Source organism: Dasypus novemcinctus, chromosome 3 (assembly GCF_030445035.2).
Source record: "Dasypus novemcinctus isolate mDasNov1 chromosome 3, mDasNov1.1.hap2, whole genome shotgun sequence".
In the NCBI taxonomy this organism is placed as follows: Eukaryota; Metazoa; Chordata; class Mammalia; order Cingulata; family Dasypodidae; genus Dasypus; species Dasypus novemcinctus.
The window spans coordinates 55,041,148-55,066,331 of NC_080675.1; the positions used below are offsets into that span (position 1 = coordinate 55,041,148).

Below are 25,184 nucleotides of genomic sequence, written 5' to 3' on the forward strand. Positions count from 1 at the left end.
TCAGTATTCGGTCCATATATTTTGGGGCTCTGTTGTTAGGTGCATATATACTTATAATTATTACATCTTCCTATTGAATTGTCCCATTTATTAGTATATAATGACCATCTTCGTCCCTTGTAACTATTTTTGGCTGAAAGTCTATTTTACCTGATATTGGTATATAGTCACCCCAGCTTTCTTTTTGTCACTATTTTCATAGCATACATTTTTTCCATCTTTCACCCTCAACCTACTTTTATCATTGAAAGCCTATTTCTTGCAGATAGCATATCATTGGGTCGTGCTTTTTTAAAAATCCATTCTGCCAATCTATACCTTTTTTATTTACTTTAAAAACAATTTATTAAAGTGTATTATTCATACATGGATATATATAAACAATAAGAATATAGTAAAAGTTATGAGCTTACAAAATAAACATCATACAGGACTCCCATACATCACTCTACCACAAATACCTTGCATTGTTGTGAAACCTTTGTAACAAATTATAAAAGAGCTTTGTCAAAGTATTACTACTAAATATAGTCCATATATCTTATATTTGGTGTACTTTCCCCTTAACACACCCTATTTTTTTTTTTTGTTCATAAACCATATTATCTAAAGTGTACTATCAATGGCATTTTGTATAATCATCAAGTTGCACATTCATCACTTCAATCAATATTAGAGCATTTTCATCACTCAAAAAATAAAACACAAAAAACCTAAAAACCAAACCACTATCATACCCATATGTTAGTGCTACTAATTAAAAATCCTATGATGTGCTTTCACCATATTCATTTCCAAACATTTACAAACAACTGTTTACCAATTCAGCACAAATTAAACATCAGCTCTCCATTCTCTAACCACATATTATTCTCTGGTGACTTATATTCTAATTATTGACTCCATGGAGTTTGCTCATTACATTTAATTCATAACAGCAAAATCATACAGTATTTTTCCTTTTGTGTCTGACTTGCTTCACTCAACATAACGTCCTCCAGATGCATCCACACCGCCATATGCTTCACGACTTCATTTCTTCTTACAACTGAGTAATATTCCATTGTGTGTATATACTACAGTTTGTTTATCCATTTGCCAGTTGATGGATACCTGGGTTGTTTCCATCTTTAGGCAACTGTGAATAACATCACTATGAACAACAATATGTAGATGTCTGTTCACATCACTGCTCTCAGTTTTTCTGGGTATATACCTAGTAGCGTTATTGCTGGGTCACATGGTAGATCTATATCTAACTTTCTTAGGAACTGTCAAACAGACTTCCACCAAAATGAATAAGTTCCACATCCTCTCCAACACTTTTAGTTTTCTGATTTGTTAATACTGGTCCTTCTAGTAGGTGTGAAATCTATCTCATTGGAGCTTTGATTTGTATTTCCCCAATAGCCACTGATGTTGAACATCTTTTCATGTGCTTTCTCACCATTTATATTTCTCCTTTAGAAAAAAAAATGTCTATTCAGGCATTTTGCCCATTTTTTAATGGGGTTATTTGTCTTTTTATTGGTGAGTTGTAGGATTTCTTTACATATCATGGATATTAGACTCTTGTTGGATGTGTCATTTCCAAAAATTTTCTCCCATTGAGCAGGCTGCCTTTTTACCCTCTTCATAAAGTTCTTTGAGGTACAAAAGTGTTTTTCTGAGGAGGTCCCATTTATCTATTTTTTCTTTTGTTGCTCATGCTTTGGGTATAAGGTTTAAGAGACACCCCCCCCCCCCCCCCCACTTATTACAATGTCTTGTAGATGTTTCACCAAATTATCTTTGAGGAGTTTTATGGTCCTGGTATTTATGTTTAGGTCTTTGATCTATTTTGAGTTGATTCTTGTATAGGGAGTGAGAAAGGGGTCATCTTTTATTCTTTGGGTTATGAACATCCAGTTGTCCCAGCACCATTTGCTGAAGAGACTGTTCTGTTCCAGAAAAGTGGACTTGGTAGGTTTATCGAAAATTAGTTGACCATAGATGTAAGGGTCTATTTCTGAACTCTCATTCCATTCTATTGACCAATGTGTCTGTCTTTATGCCAATATCATGCTGTTTTGACCACTATAGCTTTATAATACACATCAAGGTCAGGAAGCATGAGTCTTCCAACTTTGCCCTTCTTTATTAGGATGTTTTTGGTTATTTGGGGACCCTTATCCTTCCAAATAAATTTGTAATTGACTTTCTACTTCTGTAAAGTAGGCTGTTTGAATTTTGACTGGTATTACGTTGAATATAAAAATAAAATTGAGTAGGACTGACATCTTCATGATATTTAGTCATCTAAAGCCAGGAACACAGAATGTCCTTCCATTTGTTTAAGCCTTCTTTGATTTCTTTTAGCAGTGGTTTTATAGTTTTCTGACTACAAATCCTTTATAAACCTGGTTAAATTAATTCCTAAATATTTGAGTCTTTTTGTTGCTATTGTAAATGGTATTTTTTTCTTGATTTTCTCCACCTGGTCCTTGGCTTTCTTTGTTGAAAGATTTTTGGTGACTGATTCAATCCCTTTGCTTGTGATTGGTTTGCTGAGTTCCTATATTTCTTGTAGAGCCAATGTTTGTTGGTTATGCATTTCTAGCTTTTTGTCCATTTCATCTAGGTTGTCTAATTTGCTGGCATACAGTTTCTCATAATATCCTCTTATGATTCTTTTTTGTTTCTGTAGGGTCAGTCATAATGTCCCTACTTTTATTTCTAATTTTATTTATTTGCATCTTCTCTCTCTCTCAGTCTTGCTAAGTACTTGTCTATTTTATTGATTTTCTCAAAGAACAAGCTTTTGGTTTTGCTGATTTTTCTCTATTTTATTTCTCAATTTCATATATTTCTTCTGTAATCTTTGTTATTTCTTTCTGCTTTCTTCAGTATTGGTTTGCTGTTCTCTTTCTAGGTTCTCCAGTTGTTCAGTTAGATATTTGATTTTAGCTCTTCCTTCTTTTTTAATATAGACATTTACGGCTATACATTTCCCTCTCAGCACTGCCTCTGCTGAATCTCATAAGTTTTGATAAACTGTGTTCTCATTTTCATTCATCTCAAGATATATACTAATTTCTCTTGCAATTTCTTCTTTGACCCACTGATTATTTAGTAGTATGTGGTTTAGCCTCCATATAGTTGCAAATTTTCCCTTTTCCCACCTGTTATTGCTTTCCAGCTTCATTTCATTATGATCAGAGAAGGTGCTTTGTATGGTTTCAGTCTCCTTAAGTTTATTGATATATTGATATCTGTATTGTGGCCCAAAATGTGGTCTATCTAGAAGAAAGATCCATGAGCACTTGAGAAGAATGTATAACCTGCTGATGTGGGTGCAATGTTCTATAATTGTCTGTCAGGTCCAGCTCGTTTATCATATTGTACAAGTTGTTTCCTTGTTGATCTTCTGTCTAGTTGTTCTATCTATTGATGTGAGTGATGGTGTTGAAGTCTCCAACTATTATTGTAGAGATGTCTATTTCTCATTTCAGTATTGCCAGAGTTTGCCTCATATATTTTGGGGCACCTTGGTTAGATGCATAGATATTTATGACTGTTTCTCCTTCTTGGTGGATTGGTCCTTTTATTAACATATAATGGCCTTCTGCATCTCATCACTTTTTTGCATTTAAAGTCTGTTTTATCTGATACCAGTAAAGATACCTCTGCTCTCTTTTGGTTACTATTTGCATGAAATATCTTTTTCCAACCTTTTGCTTTTCAGTCTGTTTGCATCCTTGGGTCTAAGGTGAGTCTATTGTAGAAAGGATATGGATGGCTTATGTTTTCTTAACCATTCTATCAGCCTATTTCTTTTGATTGGGGAGTTTAATCCTTTATCACTGAATGTTATGCTGTAAAGGCCTTACTTACTTCAACCATTTTATCCTTTGGCTTTAATATGTCATATATATTTTTTTCCCCATCTTTTTACCTTTTTGGTTACCCTTTCTGATAGTCTTCTACAATCTCTTCAAAGCCTCCCTCTCTTCTCTTTTCTTTTCTGGCTGCAGAACTCCCTGTAGTGTTTCCTGCATAGCTGGATTCTTGTTTGTGAACTCTCTTAGTTTCTATTTTTTGGTGAATATTTTAGGCTCACCATCATATCTGAAGGACAGTTTTGCCAGAAAAAGAATTCTTGGCAGGCAGTTTTTCTCTTTTAATACTTAATTACATCATACCACTGCTTTCTTGCCTCTATGGTTTCCGAAGAGAAATCCACACATAGGAAATCACACATCCAACAAGAGTCTAATATCCATGATATATAAAGAAATCCTACAACTCACCAATAAAAAGACATAATGTTTCACTTTTCCCTTGCTGCTTTCAGAATTTTCTCTTTATCTTTGGCATTTGGCAGTCTGCATATTATGTGTCTTGGGGTAGATCTATTTGGGTTCATTCTAATTGGAGTATGCTGTCCTTCCTAAACATGTATATCCATAGCTTTCCTGAGAGTTGGAAAATTTTCAGCCATTATTTCCCCAAATACTCTTTCTCTTTCCCCTTTTCATCTCCTACTGGAAATCCCAAAATACGTTGGTGCACTTTGATTATCATTCAACTCCCTGCGCGCCTGTTCAATTTTTCCTGTTCCTTTTCTCTCAATTTTAAGTTGTTCTTTCCTCTACATCACTGATTCTTTCTTCTATGATTTCAAATCTGCTGTAGTGTGCCTCTATTGTTTTTCATCTCACTTATTTTGTCTTTCATTTTCATAAGCGCTGTTATTTTTCTATTCAATATTTCAAGTTCTTCTTTGGGCTCACTCACTGTCTTCTTAATGTCTTTTATTTCTTTAGCCATGTTGTCCTTCAACTCCATGATTCAATTAAGGAGATTTGTAATAACCTTATTGATTAGGTGTTTCAAGTCCTGTGTCTCTTCTGGAGATCTGATTTGTTTCTTTGCCTGAATCATAGCTTCCTTTTTCTTTGTTTGGCTTATAATTTTTTGCTGATGTCTAGGAATCTGATTCTAATGCTGAGTTTATTCTAATGCTCAGTTTCTTTCTCTTGCCTAGGGATTTACTGTTAAGTAGCTGTGTGCTACCACACAGTTAACACTTGGTTATTTCTTTATTATTTTTCCTCTTTCATGCACTCTTCTGGTCTGGCCAGCAGATGGAATTCTTTGGTAGACCTCTCTGCTCAGACCCCAGTTTCTAGGAGTGAATGCATTCAGATTAACTCCTTAGGTGGGCAGGCAGTGCAGAAGCAGTGACCTCAGGACTGGCCAAGCCTCACAAACTTTCTCAAGCTGTTCTCCGTTTTACCTGGCCATACCGTTCCTCCCTCTGCCTCCTCAGCAACCAGACTGGAGCAGTAGGGAGGGTGTTTGAGAAGGCAGATTATCTTTAGCTCCCTGCTGGCTCTCTCTGCAAAGAATCAATACTGTGGGCCCACTCAGCCTGGAAGTGTGAGACCCCTCCAATGCAGCAGACCATGTTTGCTGGTCAATATCTGAATCTGCTGTAGGCTATGTCCTTCCCTCTCCTTTCTTGGGGAAGAGGACCCCTGCAATTCCTTCAGTCCACAACCCTGCAGTCCTCATACTGCTAATTGTTCCATAGGTGGGAGGATGGGCACTTGCTCCTGTTTTTGCTGTTCTACTCATGGGATTTTCTGCCACCATTTTCTTTGGTGCTTGTTACCACTTATCTTTTTACATTGTATGTCCAAAAAACCTAGATTTATCATTACTTATTAGGCATTTGCATTTTAGCACCCGTAGAAATTAAAAAGTGGAGTTACATACCAAACAGTACAATACAATAATACCAGTATTTAGAATTACACAAATGATTACTTTTATCATAGGTCTTTATTTCTTTATGCTGCTTTGAACACTGTCTAGTGTCCTTTCCTTTCAGTTTAAAGAACTCCCTTTGGCATTGCTTGTAGGGCAAGTCTAGTGGTGATGAACTCCCTCAGCTTTTGTTGATCTGAAATATCTTAATCTTTCCCTAATTTTTGAAAAATTGCCTCACCAGATATAAAGTTCTTAGCTGGCAGCTGTTTTCCTTCAGCATTCTCAGTATTTCAAACCACTGTCATCTTGCTTCCATGGTTTCTGATGAGAAACTGGCATTCAATCTTGATAGGACTCCCTTGTATGTAACACATTACTTTCCTCTTGCAGCTTTCAGAACTCACTCCTTTTCCTTTGCATTTAAAAGTGTAATCAATGTATGCCTGGTGTTATTTTTCTTCATGTTTACCCTGTTTGGTGGGTTCTTTGAGCTTCTTTGATGTGCACAGTCATATCTTTTGCTAAAGTTTGGGAAGTTCATTATCATTATTTCTTGAACTATTCCTTGTGCCCCTTTGTCTTTTTCTTCTCCTTCTGGGACTCCCATAATTGTGCTTGATGGTACCCCATGGCTCTCTTAGGCTATTTTTGCTTTTAATATTTCTTTTTTCCTTTTGCTTCTCAGTCTGACTCATTTCAAGTGTCTTGTTTTTAAGTCCACTGACTCTTTCTTCTGTCAGCTCCAATCTGCTCTTGAAACCCTCCTAGGCATTCTTCATTTCAGTTACTGTGGTCTTCAACTCCAGTAGTTCTATTTGGTTCCTTTTAAAAATTTCTACTTAATTTAGACTCTCATATTGTTCATTCATTGTTTTCCTGATATTCTGTAGCTCTTTCTCTGCATTTTCCTTTATCATCTCCTTAAGCATTTTTAAGATCATTTTTTAAAAGTTTTTGTTTGGTATATGCACATTCTCATCTTTATTGGTGTTTTCTGTATTTTTATCCTCTTCCTCTGGAAGGGCCATCATTTCCTGTTTGCTTGTCTTGTACTCTGCTGTTACACACTGTATATTTTAATATTTTGAAATGTTAAGTCTGGTATTATTCCCTGGGATATCTGTTTCTTGCTTTTGTAACCAGCAGTTGATACAGGAGAGATTTTCTTGAGCTTTAGCCCTCTTATCAGAAAGGTCTGCTCAAGGTGTGTGCACTGGGTAGGGTTTTCCTGTCTTAGGGCCACTGTCTTGTCCTGGGCTTTTGCTTGTTAGTTATTTTGGAGTTCCCCTATTTACAGGAGTGTGCTTGTCCCTCTCTTTCCCAGTGGACAAACCTCCCTCTCCCAGATATCTGAAGCCAGCAGGCCTTTATCCCTGAATGTCAGCCTCTATAGTTTTTGACACTCCTTTTGTTGTTTCATGCAGCTTTTGCCTAGAGGGCAAATTCTAGGAGGAGGGTCACCCTGTAGAGGACTTTCCCAATTTGGTCTGTCCCAACAAACACAGAAACAAGGGGCCCATGAAGGGGATGCAGAACAGATCCAAAGTGCTCTGTGGAGTGGGTCAAGAAGGGCAACAAAAATTTCTTCAACTCTCCAAAGTTGAGTTTTCCTGGCCTGCTCAGCAAATGCAGCCCTTCGGCTAACTTTACCCCTCCACCCTGAGGAAGCACTAGGTCTTAAAATCTCTGCTGCCTCTGCCCTTGTTCAGTGTGGGGTTGAAACCCTCATTGCCCTGAGACAGGACCCAGTGATCTGAATTTGCTAATCAAATGCCATTATCAGTGAATGGCCATGCAAACCCTTCTGCTTAGGCAAGAGGACTTTTATGAAACCTTTCTGTCACCAGTCAATAGCCAGGGACTGGAACCTGCTACAAGAATGGGGGATAAGCAACAGTAGCTGCTGTGTGGAGAGAGCAATTTATGATTCTTTACTGCAATTTATCAGCCTCTTCCTCCTGCTCTTTCCTGGATTCTGTACATCATCTTCTGGCCTTTTGAGTGTCAACAGAGTTGTTTCAGACAGTTCCTACCCATTTATTAGTTGTTCTGGTGGAAAGACTGGGTCCTGGAGCTCTCTACTCTGCCTTCTTCCCTGGAAGTTGGACTGCATAAATATTTATCTAAATAAGAAAATCCATCTACCAAATTTTTATGGTTTATAGGTTTTGTATCATAGTTAGAAAGTTCTTCCCTACACTGAAGTAATAAAATAATTCCCAAGTTTCTTCTAAACATTTTACTTAGTATTTTAAAACAAATTTTAAAATCTTTGATTCATTTGGAATTTTATGGTGTGAGGTATTGATACTTTTTTTCCAAATAGCTAATTTATACTTTTTATTTTTAATTTGATACATATAAACAAAGCAAATATTTCTCCCAAATTCAGGAAGAAAGCCTAGGAAGAGAACTTAATTCTCCTTGGTTTTTATCAGTGTGAGGTGCTTAGTTCATGACTACTATCATTTAAAATAAAAATTACAGAATTTAATTTTCTTTCAATATAAACTACTGATGCAGGCAGTCCTGGGCAGGCATACAGAAAACAGGGTGAAAGAGCTGGGGCATTTTTTCCCCAATCTCTTCTCTATCTCATATACATTTATGCATGATACAAAAAATAAATTATGGACTGGACATACATCTTTTTCATTTATTTTACTGAGAGCATTTTGTCATTTAATAATCGTTTAATGGCTAACTGGTGTTTTGAATCTGAATGTACCATACCATTCTCCCCTACTGCTGGAAATGTCAATCTATTTCAAGTTTTTCATTAGTATATACAACACTGTGATGGACATCTTTGTGGTTAGATCTTTGTTCATATTCTTAATTATTTATATATAAAAATTCTTAAATGGAGAATTACTGGGTAAACCATCTGCCTTGTAGAAATGCTGCACAAATTCATGTACCATTCTGTACAATGCTTTATAACACCATATTTAATACTGTCCAATTAATACATAATTAAGAGTACTTCATTATTTTTTGTATTTTTATACATTTTTGTCATTTTTGTGTATACGTTTTTATGTATATTTGACCAAATTTCTATTTTTTGAGAATTATACATTTTGTTCTTTCACTCTTTGTCTACTAGATTTGTAGCCTATATTTTCCCTTGTAGCCTATATTTTCCCAAGTTTGTTTGCCTTTTAAATTTTTTGACATTTGGAAAGAAACTAGAATAAGTGACATAAAATCTATTAATAGTTTACTACACAAGATTTATTTGCCAATGTACTTAACTTTCCCTACTCCAAGACTATAAACTCCTAAATTTTGCTTTAGGATTTTGTTCCTTCATTTTTACATTTAAATCTTTACTATCTCTAGAATTTATTTTGGAATAGGCATATTAGCATTGCTTAATAATTTTTGGCATTTGTTTCAGCATTATTTATTTAGTAATTCAACTCTCCCTTTGGAAATTAAAAGCCACATCATTTCCAACTTGTGTTTGCATTTTTCCTTTATTAGCTTTAATTTTACTTGTCTGTTGTTGTAAAATTCCATATCTTGGAAGCATTTATACCTTTTCTTCTTTTTTTTTTTTAAATTCATTAATTGATGATTTTTACAATTATTTCCTTTCTTCTTTCTCTTGATGCATTTCTGGGCTTTCTATTTTATATCACTAAAACTATTCATAAATATGTTTTATACTTTCTTAATGACTGTCACTTTTTAAAAATAACATTTCCAGGTAAATGTTTAGTTTCTTGGTTTCCGTTCTTTCTTTCTTTTTTTTTTTTTTTAAATAATGGAAGCCCTTAAGGCTATAAAGTCTCTTCTGAGTATGATAAGTCATATCTCATGAATTTTGCTATATAATGTTCTCATACTTATTTTTGAAAAAGCTTATAATTATAGTCTTAATGTCCTCTTAGATCCAAGTGTTATTTTGGAAGTATTTTGAACATGTTGGCTTCTTAATGTGCTTGGCTTTTAACATTTTTATTCTTGTTACTCATCTCTATTTTTATTGCACTGAGATCTGAGAATGCCTTTATAATTTCTTTTTGCAATTTTAGAATTGTTTTTTTCTTAGTCTTTCAGAAACCAAATAGAAATAATTTTTATATTATTCTCACATATTCCCCCCAGGATATCACCAAATGTTGCTGTATTAGAAGTTCCGATTATATATTTAAATCTAAAAACTGAAGGAAAAATGTGTAAAAATTTCCATTTAAAAAAATGACATTACCTGAAACATATCTGTATCTTTATCATGTGTGTACTCGACCACCACAGTCTGATTTCTTGACAAAGTGTAGGATATACTGTGTTGACCTTTGCAGCTGATAGCCTAATAATGAAACAAAAAAATATAAGAATTCATTAAAATTCCATTTCCACAACTTATTGCAATTCTGGTTGTAGTTCAAAGTTATCACTCTACCAGCAAAAAGCACAAGCCAGCATTGTTCTAATAGTCAGAGCCTGTCCTTGTGCTCTGGGACCAAAATCAGAGAAGATCTGATATTCACAATTTTGGATTTGCCAAATATTCTAAGTAGATAGACGGTATTTTATTAAAGTCAAAGTTAATTCACTAACTTGTAAGAAGTAACTTAATCATATCCCCCCCATACCACCTATTTCTTCCATATTACCTTATCTCAGTAATAGAATTTTTAGATGAATACAGTGATTTAAAAATTTAAAGTTTATTTTATACTATAATAGGTAAGCCAATAACACTTTTTTAAAAAAAATTTTATTTATTTATTTCTCTCCCCCCTCCCTCCCTCCCGTTGTCTGTTCTCTGTGTCTATTTGCTGCGTCTTGTTTCTTTGTCCACTTATGTTGTCAGAGGCGCGGAAATCTCTGTCTCTTTTTTTTTTGTTCCGTCATCTTGTGTCAGCTCTCTGTGTGTGCAGTGCCACTCCTGGGCATGCTGCACTTTCTTTCGCGCTCAGTGGCTCTCCTTACGGGGTGCACTCCTTGCACGTGGGGACACCCGTGTGGCAGGGCACTCCCTGCGCACATCAGCACTGCACGTGGGCCAGCTCCACACAGGTCAAGGAGGCCCGGGGTTTGAACCTCCCATGTGGTAGACGCCCTATCCACTGGGCCAAGTTCGTTTCCCACCAATAACATTTTGGTGCAGTATTTTTTCCTATGTGGTAAAGATTTTAATAGAAATACTAAGAAAGGAATCATCTCCAATTAAACAGGTTAATCATAGTTTTTAAACAGTTTATTAGTAAGAAAATAATTATAATTCAAATCAGTAAGATTAAATAATTTGCTTATTTACATGTAGAGATAATAAAATGATAAAAAATTGTGAATGTTTTATAAGGATTTGTAAATAATAATAATAATAAAGGACTATTTTGGGCAATGATAGTCATACCTGGACTCTGTTCTATATCTTATTTAAATCTTATATATAGCAGTTACTTAACTCAGACATTTACTGAATTAATAACTAAGACATTTTTCTTATTTCCTCCATAATGATAGAGTTGAACACACCTTAATACGTGGTCACATATTTTCAATGTTTCAAAATTAATAAAGAAGTTGGCTTAAATTGTACTCTAATTTACTTCAATTACATGTTATCCTTTTATTTTAATCTAATTTATATTCACTTCCATTTCCATTATGTATAATTAAAAACTTTAAGAGCCTTTTAATTAAGTATTTATTGAATGATGACACTGTATGAAGACCAATAAAGTATTTAGAAGTAGCTAGGCATATGTAGCATGTTAATAAAAATGTACACTGAAACTTTATATTTAACTAATATAATTGCTTAGAGTAACAAATAGTACAACATTCCAAATCAACTTTGAAGTTAGCCTGGTAATCTCATGGTTATTTAATAATCTGCCCTGAGGAACTTCATGATTGAGATGTTTTATTGTACATGCTTCACTGAAGTAAACATGAGTATTAGAAATAATCCTCTATAGCTCTAAAATGGTCAAAAATTTTTAAAAAATACTTCTTAAAGTACTCAACTCCACTAACAAATAGTCTTCGATTTTTATTAGTTTGACACAGATAAATTTAATGGCATTGCTTTTTAAGTGTCATTTTTTGAAAGCCAAACTGGTAAAGAACTGTTCTCAATTTAAGACAGGATGTTTATCTTTACAGTTGTAAAAAACCTACTTAAGAAAAATAATTTTATTAAAATTAAACTTACAAAACAGATAATCAGAGAGTAATTACACAAGTAACTTATTCTAGGGTACCTTAAAAAAGTGTCCATTCCATTTAAAAGTGATTCCATTTACAAATACATCAACTTAAACAATATCTTTTTTTGTACTCACGTAGTACATACAATGAGAATATCTGTAGTTTGCCAATTATCTGCAAAACCAAGGAGTTAACAACACTGGCCATAATAGACTATCTTTTAAAGAGTTATACATTTCTTCTTCTCAGCAGACTGTTTCTCAAACTTGCACCAAAGTGGTATTACCTGAAAGAGTTTTACCTGAAGCCATGGCAAGGTCTAGAAGAATATACCCAAAGTGAAGTTTTTCATGCTTAATACACTGACCCTTAAAATTATTATAATTCCGTATTCTACTCGACAACATGCTTGCTAGACTTAACACTTAAAACATTTCTTCCAAATTTGCTGGGAAACCATCGCCCAGAAGACCCCTGCCTGTGTTCACCCTGTGGCCAGCACAGCCCTGGGCACAGCGTTCCAGACACTCCCGTGCCACTCAAGGACGCATCAGACACAAGCACTCTACCGGTCCCAAGTTGTTCCTGGACCCGGCGCTTCCAAGCTGTGCTATTCTAAAAATATTCTTGTGACCCAAATTATAAGCCTATGCAACACATGGAAAAGGCTCTTTATAGGGAAAGCGTTGTCATACTTGGGAACCTTTCATGGCGAAGAGGGGTGGGGCACAGAGACCTATGGCTGAGCCCTACCTCGTCCAATCCCTAACACTGGTACTCTGAAGTCTGGAATGCCTGACCCGGGACCCCCTGAATGAGGAGCACATTTTAACAAAATTTTTTATTTCTAACACCTGCCAGTTTTTTATGTTGCTAAATGTGAAAAGCAAGGGTTGGACCAGGTGAATAATATTGGGATAGAAAAGACTTCTCGGAGCCTTTTGCATGACGTAAGAAAGTCCTAGCCATGGGCTATTTTTGGAAGCCCCCAGATTTCAGGAAGACAAATAAGTGGGAAAAGAGATTCTGCAGGGAGAAACAAGCCCCAAGAAGGCTATGAGTGTCCTGAGCCAGCCCATCATGCGCTCTCCTGCAGGAGGGGTAGCTGAGGACTTTCAATGACCTGATAGTCTTGTCTGAGACACTTGGGCAGTGATCTCCTTCTTCACGCCACATCAGGAGAGGAAGCCTGTCTGTGCCTGAGCTGTGAGTGCTGGTGTCCCCATAGGGAGGGGAAGCACAGTGATGAGCTGGCCCAAGAAGACTGAGATTTATGCCAGGGCAGGAATCTGGAGCAAAAGGTGGCAGCTAAAACCTGGGCACTTAAGGCCACCACTGGGATCCTCAGAAATATATGGCGATAGTGTATGATTCCCTCAATTACACAAATTAGGGCTCACATTATCTTGTTTGTATATATTAAAGTCTGGGGGTGGGGTGGGGAGTGGTCCCAAAATCGGAGGGTGGTGGTCCCAGATGGGGGCAGGAAGTCAAGGGGAGAGTTTAAGCTGGAAATTAATTTTTGCTTTTTTTTCTTGGGTCATATCTTAAAGAGAAGACTGCAAGTACATAATGCTTTAAAGCTACTTTGCTAGAAGGATCAATTTTCAACAATATTTTTTTAACATTTAAAATAGGATGTTCAGAAATATAGTTCCTAATAAATTAAAGGTTCATTGACTTAAGTCAATCATTTCAGGTATTCTGGAAACAAAAATTTCCACAAGGCACCAAGATGTTTTGAAATCTTTTTCTGAACTATAAGAAAGGAGAGTAAGGAAGGACCTTCTCTTGGACTCACTGTTATTTATTTAAAGCACAATCACTGTAACGTACTGCTGTTATTTCATTACACTGCCTCAAATTTGGAAATAACCCTTTAAATGTGTAAAGAAAACTGGTCCAACTAGCTTGTCCAGTACACAATACTGACTGATTCCCTATATTCACTTGGCTTGTGAGATGCTGCTGACCCTGCTTTCAAACACTGTGAGTGCCTCTGGACTTATTTATGTGCATGTTAGGCATTCGATGAACGTCTGAGGACAGATACAAGAGGAGATTTAGCCCTTCTTTCTCTGGGGTCTTCCTCCTTGGTCCCCTACTTTTCATTAGCAAAGGTGCTAACGGTGGCATGTTCAGCTCAAGTGTTTTGAGTCTACAAAAGCCATTTTAGTACAGTTTGTGAAAGTTATCTGGTTTAAAACATACAATTAGAAAAGTAGAGATACATAGAATAAAGGATTCCAACTTGGTCCAGTTTAAGAAGTTAAGTCTTTTCTGTGCAATTCCAGATGTGCAAACTATTATCCTTTCTGAACCAGGACATTTTGTCCTTAGCTGAGAAGCTGTATTTTCTTAGTTCTATCCTACTTGTGCTGCAGGCTCAGGTCAGCGAGGTCATTCTCTATTATTCAGGAAAGCAGTTAGAATTAGTTATCCTGGTTCAGGTTAAACTAAATGTCAGGAAGTTCTCTGATTCTCTAGACTCTAAAACAAATATGGTTTATCATGTCTATAGAATTTTCTTCCTCTTAAAAACCCATATGTACGTACATAAAGGCACTCATATAAATACATAATCTGTAGTTACACCCAGAAAGGCAATCCTGCAACATGCATAAAAGGGATGTATGTCTTTATGATGGCCAGTGAGCTTTCATTCCAATTTTTAAAGTAGAAGGGGAGTAATGAACTCTTTATTTGTTAAAAAGCAGTAGGGGTAAGCTCTGGACCACAAAGTAAAAGGAAAAACCAAACCAAACAAAACCAAAATCGAAACGAAAACAAACAAATAAAAACCCAACCACAGAGAACCTTACCAGTTCCTAGAAAACACAAATTTATTATAGTTATGATTTGACTCATTTAAAATAAAGTCCTCTAAGACTGCTACGTGAGCCTATATCAACTGGAAAGAAATGGAATTCATCATTGCGGCAGACAAGGTTGGGTGTTTACCCAACACCTTTACCCTCACTAGCTGAGCTGGCCTCCCATGAAAAAGTCTGATAATGCCAATTTTAGCTTTCTCAGTCCCTTCAAAAGCTAGCACATGGAAACATAACCCAATCCTATCCAAAAGGAACTTAGGAGAAATCTGGTGTGGGGAGAAACAAGGACAGAGTCCTTCCTTTCCCTTCACTGAAAAAAAGGGTGTTTGGAGCTAGGGGGCCCTTTTGCAGCAGGAGAAAAAAGTCAAAAGACTCTCAGAGGAGCTGGTCTTTGAGATACTGAATCAAACCTGGAACTACCTGCCTCCAGATTTCTTCCGTTAGCAAAATGAGGATTTTAGGTTGCTTTTGGTTGGGCACTCTGTTACGTACAGTCTAAAGCATCCTTATACCCTTTGGCCCCAACTTTTTCTGCTCCTGGGTTTCCTATTTCAGTCAACAGCTCAAACATTCCCAGTCACTCAAGTAGAAAGCTTTGAGTCATTTCTGAGCGCTCACTCACCACTGTTGTCCATACACAATCAGCATAATTACCCTCATAAGTAATCCCACACAGAGTCAAAGCTAGGCTCACTGATTTCTCTGTTTGAAGGCAAAACAAGCAAATGCAAAGCACAGCAGACAATGTTAACATTTCACTTTTTCTCCTCGAACACGAACTAGTTGTTGGGCAACCAGTAGTTACTAAACTGACTCATCCCGCAAAAGAGTTTTAGAGTTTTACAGTCAGCTCCTTTGTGGCTGATAATTGTCTGCTCTGGAGATTATTAGGTGGAACCCAATTCTCCTTCACTCGAATTCGGTACGGCTTGCTTGCTTGACGAAGGTTATGAAGCGGACGTGACATAGGGGACTTTTGAGGCCAGCTCAGAAGAAGCCTTGCAGCCTTGCGGCTTCCATATGCCTCCCTGATAATACTTGCTCTCAAAGTCCTGAGCCACCAAGTAAGGCTGTGTAGTAACCTAACGCAAAACTTAACGGCCTAACAAAAAACATTTGATTTTGTTCACAATATGTGGGTCAGGAAATTGGGTGGGACTCAGCTGGGCAGGGGCAGTTCATCTCTGAACCGTACAGTGAGTGCTGGAACAGTTGGAACTGGAAGATCCTTCACTCACACATCTGCAACAAGTGTGTCACATGCGCATTTTTTAGTCCTTACACATTTGTAGCAGGAACAGAAGGGCTGCCAGGAAGGCAAGAGAAGAAAATCACTAGTTATGTTAGAAGTAATGAAGCCAAACTTTGGCAAACCACATGTACTACATTTACCAATGAGGCATCTCATTTAATGGAATGCAATACTTCTGTGTGTGTATGTGAGAATCTAAATTTCAAAGGAAATGGAATTCTTTTTCTTCAAAACTATACTTAATTTTACTATTACTATAACTTTCTTAGACCCACACAATTCAAAAGAGGTTAATAAGCCTTCTTGTCTAGACATCCTGGATGCCAACTAATGCAGCCTGTAGTTACTGTTCCTGGGCCACACAGTAGTTCACTTTATCATCCTTTTTTTCTTTTTTTAATTTATTTAAATATACCACTCATACATAAACATACATAAGTGTATAATAGTTGTGAACTTACAAAACAAACATATAGAACATCAAACAAATGTATATAACATCTTATCCTATCACCAATAACTTGCATTTTTAAACTTTTTAAACTAATGATTAAAAAGCATTGTCAATGTATTATTACTAAACAAAGTAGTTTTCCCCTAACAAATCCCATTGTTATTATCTTTATATCATTTATATATGAACATACATAAACAATTAAGTGTATAGTAAAAGTTGTGAGCTTACTAAGCAACATAAACATGTATAACATCATACAGGGGTCCCATACATCAACCCTCCACCAACGCCTTGCATTGTGATGAGATGTTTGTTACAAATTATGAAAGAACATTGTTAAAACCTTACTACTAATCAAAGCTCTTATCTTACATTTGGTGTGTTTTCCCCCCCGACCCACCCTATTATTTTTTAAATATATTTTTTTATGACAGAAGTAGTAAACTTATAAACCAATCACGCACATGTGCAGAATTCCCAAACAACACCCCTCTATCAACACACCACCATGTGGTGTGTCATTTGCTACAGATAAAATAATATCATCTGATTGTTACCATGTCCATAGTGTACATTTGGCTCACATTTTCCGTACTGCCTCAGTATCAACACAGTACATCTTTTGCATAGATGCAAGAATATCATATTACTACTAACCACAGTCCATAGGTCACTCCAGCTGTATTTTCCCCATGCTTCTCCACATTCCCATTACCCCACAGTAGTGACAGACATTTGTTCTAGCTAACAAAGGACACTCTTGCATCTGTACCATCAACCACAATTCTCACCCACCTCTTGGTTTACTGTGCTATCCAGTTACCCTTCTGTCGCAGTGGGAGCTCGCCCGGAGGGCCACTGCAGGGGCGGTGTGGGCTCGGGCGGAGGGCTGCAACACACAGAGGGCCTTCCGAGAAGGCGCTCTGGGGCTGGCAAGGTGCGGAGGACGCGCGGTAGGAAGAAGACTACCGAGGAGACCAGGATCTGTGCGCAAGTCTGATTTATTCAGGAAGTACAGGGGTTAATATAGGGTGAAGATGGGGGAGGGGCAGGGGGCATGGCCGGGGGGCGGCAGACGGCTGATAGGTTCGTGCAGGGGTGCATCACTGGTTGCGGGCAGAAGACGGGGTAGCCAGGGTTCTCGGGGGCAGCGAGGCGGGGCTGTCATGGCGCGGCAGTGGCCCTCGGGGAAGAGGCGGGGTTAGGCCACCGAGGGGGAAGCGGGTGCAGCTGGGCAGAGGGGCGGGCAGTACGCCCGAACCCCAAGCGGAGGGCCTTAACACCCGTTCCCGCCACCCGGGTCCGACTCGCACCGGCGCCTGGAGACGAGCCGACCCTTGCTGTCGCAGCGCTCCCACACGGTGCCACCCTACACCCTTCCAAATAAATTTAATGATCATGTTTTCAATTTTTTCTTTAATGCTGGTGTTATTTTTATTGGGATTGCATTAAATCTGTATATCAATTTGAGTAGATTTGACATCTTAATGATATTTAGTCTTCCAATCCATGAGCATGGAATGTTCTTCCAGTTATTTAGGGGGTTAGGGTTTTTAAATTTGTTTTAACATTGGGTTGCAGTTTTCTGAATATAAGTGCTTTACATCATTGGTTAAGTTTATTCCTATTTGAGTTTTATCTGTCATATTTTATTTTCACCACTCTTTTGACACTTTTAGTTACTTTTATTGATATAACCTTCATTTCTAGACTCTCCACCAGGACTCTCTCTCCTGTCTTTTCCTTTCAGGCTCTAGCACGCCCTTTAGTATTTCCTGAAAGTCTGGTCTCTGGCTTAGCTGTGAATATTCTAATTTTGCCCTCATTTTTGAAAGACAGTCTTGCTAGATATAAGATTCTTGGCTGAATTTTTTTCTCTTATAGTATCTTAAATATATCAGACCACTGTCTTCTTACCTCCATGGTTTCTGATGAGAAATCAGCACTTAATCTTATTGGATATCCCTTATATATTATGCACTGCTTTTCTCTTGCTGCTCTCAGAATTCTCTGTCTTTGGCATTTGATATTCTGATGAGTACATGTCTTGGAGTTGATCTGTTTGGATTTTTTTGAATGGGAGTATGTTGTGCTTCTTGGACAGGGATATCTTTGTCTTTCAATAGGGTTGGGAAATTTTCTACCATTACTTCTTTAAATATTCCTTCTGCCCCTTTTCCCTTCTCTTTGCCTTCTGGGATACCCATGACATGTATGTTTGCACATCTTTTGCTGTCATTTAGTTCCCTGAGACCTTGTTCAATTTTTTCCATTCTTTTCTTCATCAGTTTTTTTGTATGTTCACTTTCAGAGGCCATTTCTTCAAGCTCACCAATCCTTTCTTCTGCCTCTTCAAATCTGCTATTATATGATTCCAATGTTTTTAAAATTTCATTTATTGCACCTTTCATTCCCATAAGATCTGCTACTTTTCTGTGTATGCTTTCAAATTCTTCTTTGTGCTCATCCAATGTCTTCTTAATACCCTTAATCTCTTTAGCCATCTCATTGAATTTATTAAGGAGATTTGTTTGAACATCTAAAATTAGTTATCTCAACTCCTTTATGTCATCTGGAGGCTTATCTTGTTCCTTGAACTGGGCCATATCTTCTTGTTTCTTGGTATGGATTGTAATTTTTTTGTTGCTGTCTTCGCTTCTGGCTTACTAGAGTATTTATTCTGGTTGCAGTTTTTCTCTTTAGTTTAGGGCTTCCTATCCTTTCTCCCTTACTGGTTGTGCAGTAGGAGCCAAGCATGTAGTCGGTGCTGTAAGCTGTGGAGTCTCAAGCTACTGTCAAAGCGATGAAGCTTCTTCCCACTTTCTCTTTTGCCAGGGGTAGGGACAGAGTCACTTTGTGTGTAATAATCCACATGCAGGCCTAGACTGTAGTTGCCCAGAGAGACTGATGAAGCTTCACATCCCTTCTCCCCTGCCTGGGACAGGGATGGAGCTGCAGGTGTGGGCAGCAATCTTTGCAGTGCAGGTCCCAGATGCCCTGGTAGACTTCTGATTTTCAGTCTATGCCAGCCAAAGTTTCCTGCAGTTACCTATATGGGCTGGTGCAGGGCTCCTCAGCCTCCTGCCCACCAGAGGCGGGGCTGAAGCCTAGGCAGGCTGCAGGCTGATCTGCTTGAAAGAAACTGGTTCCTGCCGACACTGAGCGTTTCAGTCAGCGCACCTTCCCCTCAGGCTGGGGGCAGAGTCAGAATGGAGGCTACTGGCCTTTCTCTGACTTGGGCTGGTTCATACCCCAGCTGTTCCCAGGGTTATCTCTTAGCCAGCCAAGTCTACCAATCAGTAGCCGAAATCGGCAGCCAACCGTCTTCTCCTCCCCTCTTGCTGGGAAATGGAGCTTCCAATTCCTGCCACAGAACAGCTCCTGGGGCAGCTTATGCTGCTAGAGTACGATAATCACTAGCCTCTGCAGCTTGGCTGGTAATTTCCTGGAGAGGCTGGTGCAGGTTCCTGCAGGTTCCTCCCAGCAAGAGGTGGCACTGGGGTCTAGGCTAGACCTGCAATATGAACTGGATGGGAAGAAGCTGGTCCCCACCAGCACTGGGATTTTCAGTCTGCCCTTCTTCCCCTCGTGTCAGGTATGAGTTAAGATGGCGGCTCCCAGCCTCTTTCTGATTTGGACAGGCTAAAGCTTTAGCTGTTCTCAGGATTATACTGTAGCCCCCTGAATTTCCTCATCAACAGCTGAAATTGGTGCTCAACCATCTCTTCCTCCCCCATTTTTGGTAAGTGGAGCTTGTGTCTCCAATGGCGGATGGGCACTAGCCTCCGTGGCATGGAGCGCTCTACTTACAAGTCTTCTTTGCAGTTGGGCAGTCTCCTCCTTCCACTCCTTCAAAGATGTTGCAGGATGCTTTTCTGGTCTCCTGGAGTCCCCAAACAGGTGCTTCAGCTAGCTATAGAGAGCTCTGGGTGTTTGCTAACTGTCCTGCAGCAGGAGCTGACTCTAGGAGCTCCTTACTCTGCTGCCATCTTGCTGGTTGTCTCTATCATCTCATTTTTTAACAGTTGAAATGTTTCATAACTATTTTAAGATATAGTCAGATTTTTACCATGTACCCAAATGTGGTGATACTCTGATGCTGCTCACTGTACCCTCCTTCAGTGCTGAACAGAAGAGCACATGGGACTAGTTGTGCTCCAGCGCTGAGCTCCTCCCCTCTCCTCACTCTGCTCCTGCCCACAGAATCCGCTCTTTGGGAAGAAGTCAGGGATGCTCTAACAGCCCACTTGATGGAGACAGTCCTTGGAAATGACCTACATATTCAATGCAGGGTATCAGTGATCCCTTGTCTTTTGGGTTCCACCAAGAAGCATTATATATGCTTGCATTGTCAATATGAGCTCTCAATGATGTTGACAACTCAGCACTCTTTCATAAGGCAGAGTAGTAAATACGGGCTCCCCTGCCAATTATTCTGCATGTTTTAGGCAAGTTTATTTTCAGCTACTATAACTGTTAATTCTAATTTGTAATTTAGTATTTCAATTCCTTGCACCATTTAAATAGCCATACAAATGATGGCTACAGAAAGGACCTGATGAAACTGGAGAAATAACTATATTGACCTCTCACAGTCATTCTGGTTACTAAATAAAAGCATGAAAGGGTATGTGCTGTAGAAACAACATTTTAATTAGTATGGGAAAACATAACAATGGAATCTATTTGGGAATAGGGTTGAATGAGTTTGCTGTGAACTGTGCAGCATCATGCAAATGACAGCTTAGTGACTTTAGCATCCCAGGTGCATTGTACCACTGTGATACCAAGGCAGAGGGGGGTGAGTAATAGGGGGGAGGTAAAGCATTCATGAGGCATATAATAGCTACTCAATAAAATCACTGTCATTACATCTGTAATTGCATGGCACCACTTCAAAACCCATTGATAATCCAACATATGCCCAAACGGGCAGAAGGTAGATGATGCTCATGTCAAATTGGTTCTCTCATATGACTGACTAGTTTATTCTGCTGAGATCCAAATTTACACGCATTTTATGAAAGGATAATAAGACCACGAGTAGATAACTTATGGATTCTGATACTGGGGAAACAATATACTGGGCCAGGTTTGAATCCTTTTTAGACACTCACGAAGAACAATCAAATTACATAACCTCACAGATTCTTTAGTTATTCTAAAGTTACCTTTATAAATCTTCAACAAAGATGGATAAAGCCAGTCACACTGATTTCACTGAATTCAAAGCAGAGAGTACAATGCATAACATGACACTTTCTTTTCTCAAATACAAAGTAATGGTTGGGGAACCTGGATTCATCGCACTGCTTCATACCCCAAGGGGGTTACCATCAGCTCCTCCTAGTCTATAACATATGCTTTGGAGATTCTTCTTCTGTTTGGCTTTAAATACATGCTAGATATTGACTGTATTAATTAGAGATAACCCTGTATGACAAACATGTTTTTCCAGAACTAATGACTTTTATGTCAGGCTGACAAGTATAATTAGGCAATAAATCCTCAATCAGTCTGTTTCAAATTGCTACAGGGAAGATGAGGCCTCTGCCATCCTTGTCAATTTATGTATAAAATATGTATGAGTGCTATTTCCAAAGAGAGGAGGTAGCTAAAGGAATTCAGAATTTATTTTGTATGAACACTCTCTTTAAAATATTCTATCTTTCCAAAGGAGTCATATTTTAAACAAGTGCCCGAACCATGGCTACTATGAGAAAGTCACAAAGTGCCAAGTTGGATTTCATCAAAATCAACGGTACTTCACAGTAAATCAAAATGGTAAGCCTATTTGTTGGAGGCAATGGCTTTGAACTTGGCATTGGGCCATTCTTGCTCCTGTCTGGGATCAGCTCATTGAACCAGTCAATAAATGCTGGCAGAGAACCTACCATGAGCCTAGTGCTGGCTGGGGCTAAGGCAGATGCAGTCCACCAGTTCCACAAACATCAATGCCAGAAAGGGTAAAGAACATTTAAGGAGAACCTGTTTCTAATCTGGGGTCATTTCTAATTATGATAAAGCTGGATTTGATGATTAAGTCACAAGGGCTCACCTGACCCTAACATAGTTAGGGCTATAGTTGGAGAGGGCAAGGACAAGTTTGTGTGCTTTGTGGGGATGTCTGCAAGAATTCTACCACTCAGAATCAAAATTTTAAAACCCTAGGGGACAAAAATCCCTGTCTTTTAAAATCAGTCTTCAATTAAGATAGTATATTATGCGGTTATTAGTAGGGATTGGACTGGGTCTGAATTCCCACTCTAACATCTCCTGGCTGTGAGACCCTCAGCTAGTTACTTAAGCACTCTGAGCCTTGATTTTGTCATCCGGACAAGTTCTGATCTCAGGTTTCCAGGAAGGGTCATTGCTGAGGTCAGAAATGCTTCAGCTACTCCTATAGTCTGCCCTGCACATCACAAAGTACTGAACAAAGTGAAAGGCTTCTAGTTAAGTTGATGCAGATTGTTTAATTGTGCTTTAGAACCTGTTCAACTAATCTAATGTGTCATCTCCTCTTTTGAAAAATAGGGGCAAGTGCAGTTTTCCCACGTAGGACGTCTGTGACTAGGATACGTATTTATATACATAAACTTGTCTGCATTACCAACAAGTGCACCACAAATGACTTTTTAAAGTACCACCACCTTTTGGTCTCAGCTTAGAAAGTATTAATACAATTTTAATGCAGACCCTGGAGACATCTCCCCCATGCTAACTGCATTTCAGCTCCCAACAAAGCACGGAGGAAAGGGCACGGTACCAACAGCTTCACATCCTGTCAATCCAAGGTAACGCTCTGGAATCTCACCCACCCCAGGTCTGACACCTCAAGAAAAGCTGCAGTTGTGTCCAGGGTCACTTGGGGAAGGGTGGGGGCCACACTCATTGGTAAGTGTTGGAGAAAGTGACCCTGACAAACATATCCTACAAAACAGCATTTGCTTTTGAACATTGTATGGTTCTCAACACAAGCAAGAAGGGGAATGGGGAGAAATGAAGAGGCCACAATAGTCTTTTACAATGCCAAGTGTTTCAGTGAAAATTAAACCAATGATGGGATTTCCCATTGTTATACACCTTAAAACTAAACGACAGAGACTGGAAATCTAACTATAGTCTCAAATAAAAGTTAGTAAATGTTATAGGGAGGTCTTTAATTAGTCAACACACACTGCTTTAAAGGATGTGTAAGAATCTGTCACTGACTTCTTACATTTACTTCTCCTAATATTTAAGTATTCACGTACCATAAACTATTTGCCACTGTGGGGAAAGGAAACAATGCTAATTCAAAGGAGAAGCCCTAATAAATGCGAATGAGAAATAAAGTATCTTGCAACTTAGTCAAGTTGAAAAAATAAAATTCATCGTTCAATAATTCTGTTTACATACTTCCCTTGTAATAATGCATTTACTGTATAAAACAAGGCTTACCTTAACAGTTTCTAAAGAGCACTGGAGAAAAAGTACACAGGAATCAACCATAAACTGTGTGTTCCAGTGAGTCAGTGGTAAATGCAAGCCCTAATTTGTTGCCATGAGCAGGCAAAGTTCCAGATACTATAAATTGAATCTGACATAAATTGATTTTATACTAAGATACTCAAAGACCTGCCATATAATTATTTTAATATGTAGGCCAGTTTATAAGCTGTCAAAATAATCCCTTTGGCACTGAAGAATAAAAAGATTGAAATTTACTCTTATCCAAAATAAAATTACAAAGCTCTATTGATTATTTATATTGATAGCAGCAAAAATCCTCAAAAGGTGTTTTTAAAAAAGGGGGGAGGAGGTTAAGGATGTTTTCACTTTTCCCCCTCATTTTCCTTGGATATATTTTTTTAAAAGATGGCCTAGATTTAAAATTAGTCCATCTGTTGAAGAATTTCATTTTCTCTATGAAACAAAACCAGTTCAATAAGGCCACATCCTAGTTTTACAGAAACATGAAAATATTTACTCTCAAAAAGCAACATCTGTCTTGGCAGTTATTATTTGCAAGATGTTTAACCTGTGGAATCATGTAAATTTTAACCCTACTATAAACAGTTTTGAAAAAGACAATGGACATTTTCTATTGGAAGTATAAGGTAATTACTTCTAACACATGTACCTGCAACTACACTAAGTTATTTGTAAATATTTCTGGTATAGATTGAATATTACTCTTCAAATCTCAATAAACTGAATTTCTTAAAAGCCCCTAATTATCTGCACATCCTTGGGACAAATTCTGAATCTGTTTCCTAACCTGCAAAATACTACTACTACCTTGAAGGGCTGTTGAAAAAACTCAGATGATCTTTCTAAAATATCCAGAGTACAATGCCCAGCACATAATAATTACTGCTATAGTCACAGTTATTTTGGTTACTATAACCTACATAATCTCTACCAGATAACTTAATACTTATTTTTATAGTGTCCTCCAGGTTCTTGTCAGTTAAAGAATATTTTAAATTAGGTGATATGTGTACAAAGTACCAAATGTTACCAGTGACTAGTATGCTCCTTCCAATTGCAGTCCTCCATCACAGAGGGAGCACTATTACCAGTGTCCTGTGCATTCATCCAGAGAAAAATCTCTGCATGTAGTAGCATAGTATATGTATAAGATAAAACAGGACATAATACACACAGCTTTGTCCATTGCTTCTTTCACTTGATAGGACTTGTAGAATTGTCTATATAATTCTATATAGCT

At 38.0% G+C, this 25,184-nt stretch overlaps 1 protein-coding gene across 1 annotated transcript in view; it reads right to left on the bottom strand.

Annotated features, from left to right (window-relative positions):
- Positions 1 to 25,184, bottom strand: part of PELI2 (pellino E3 ubiquitin protein ligase family member 2) — a 196,506-nt gene that overhangs the window by 19,119 nt on the left and 152,203 nt on the right. Inside the window, exon 3 of the mRNA XM_058293384.1 lies at positions 9,974 to 10,075. Coding sequence (XP_058149367.1) covers positions 9,974 to 10,075 — 102 coding nt within the window. The remainder of the gene's footprint in view (positions 1 to 9,973; positions 10,076 to 25,184) is intronic.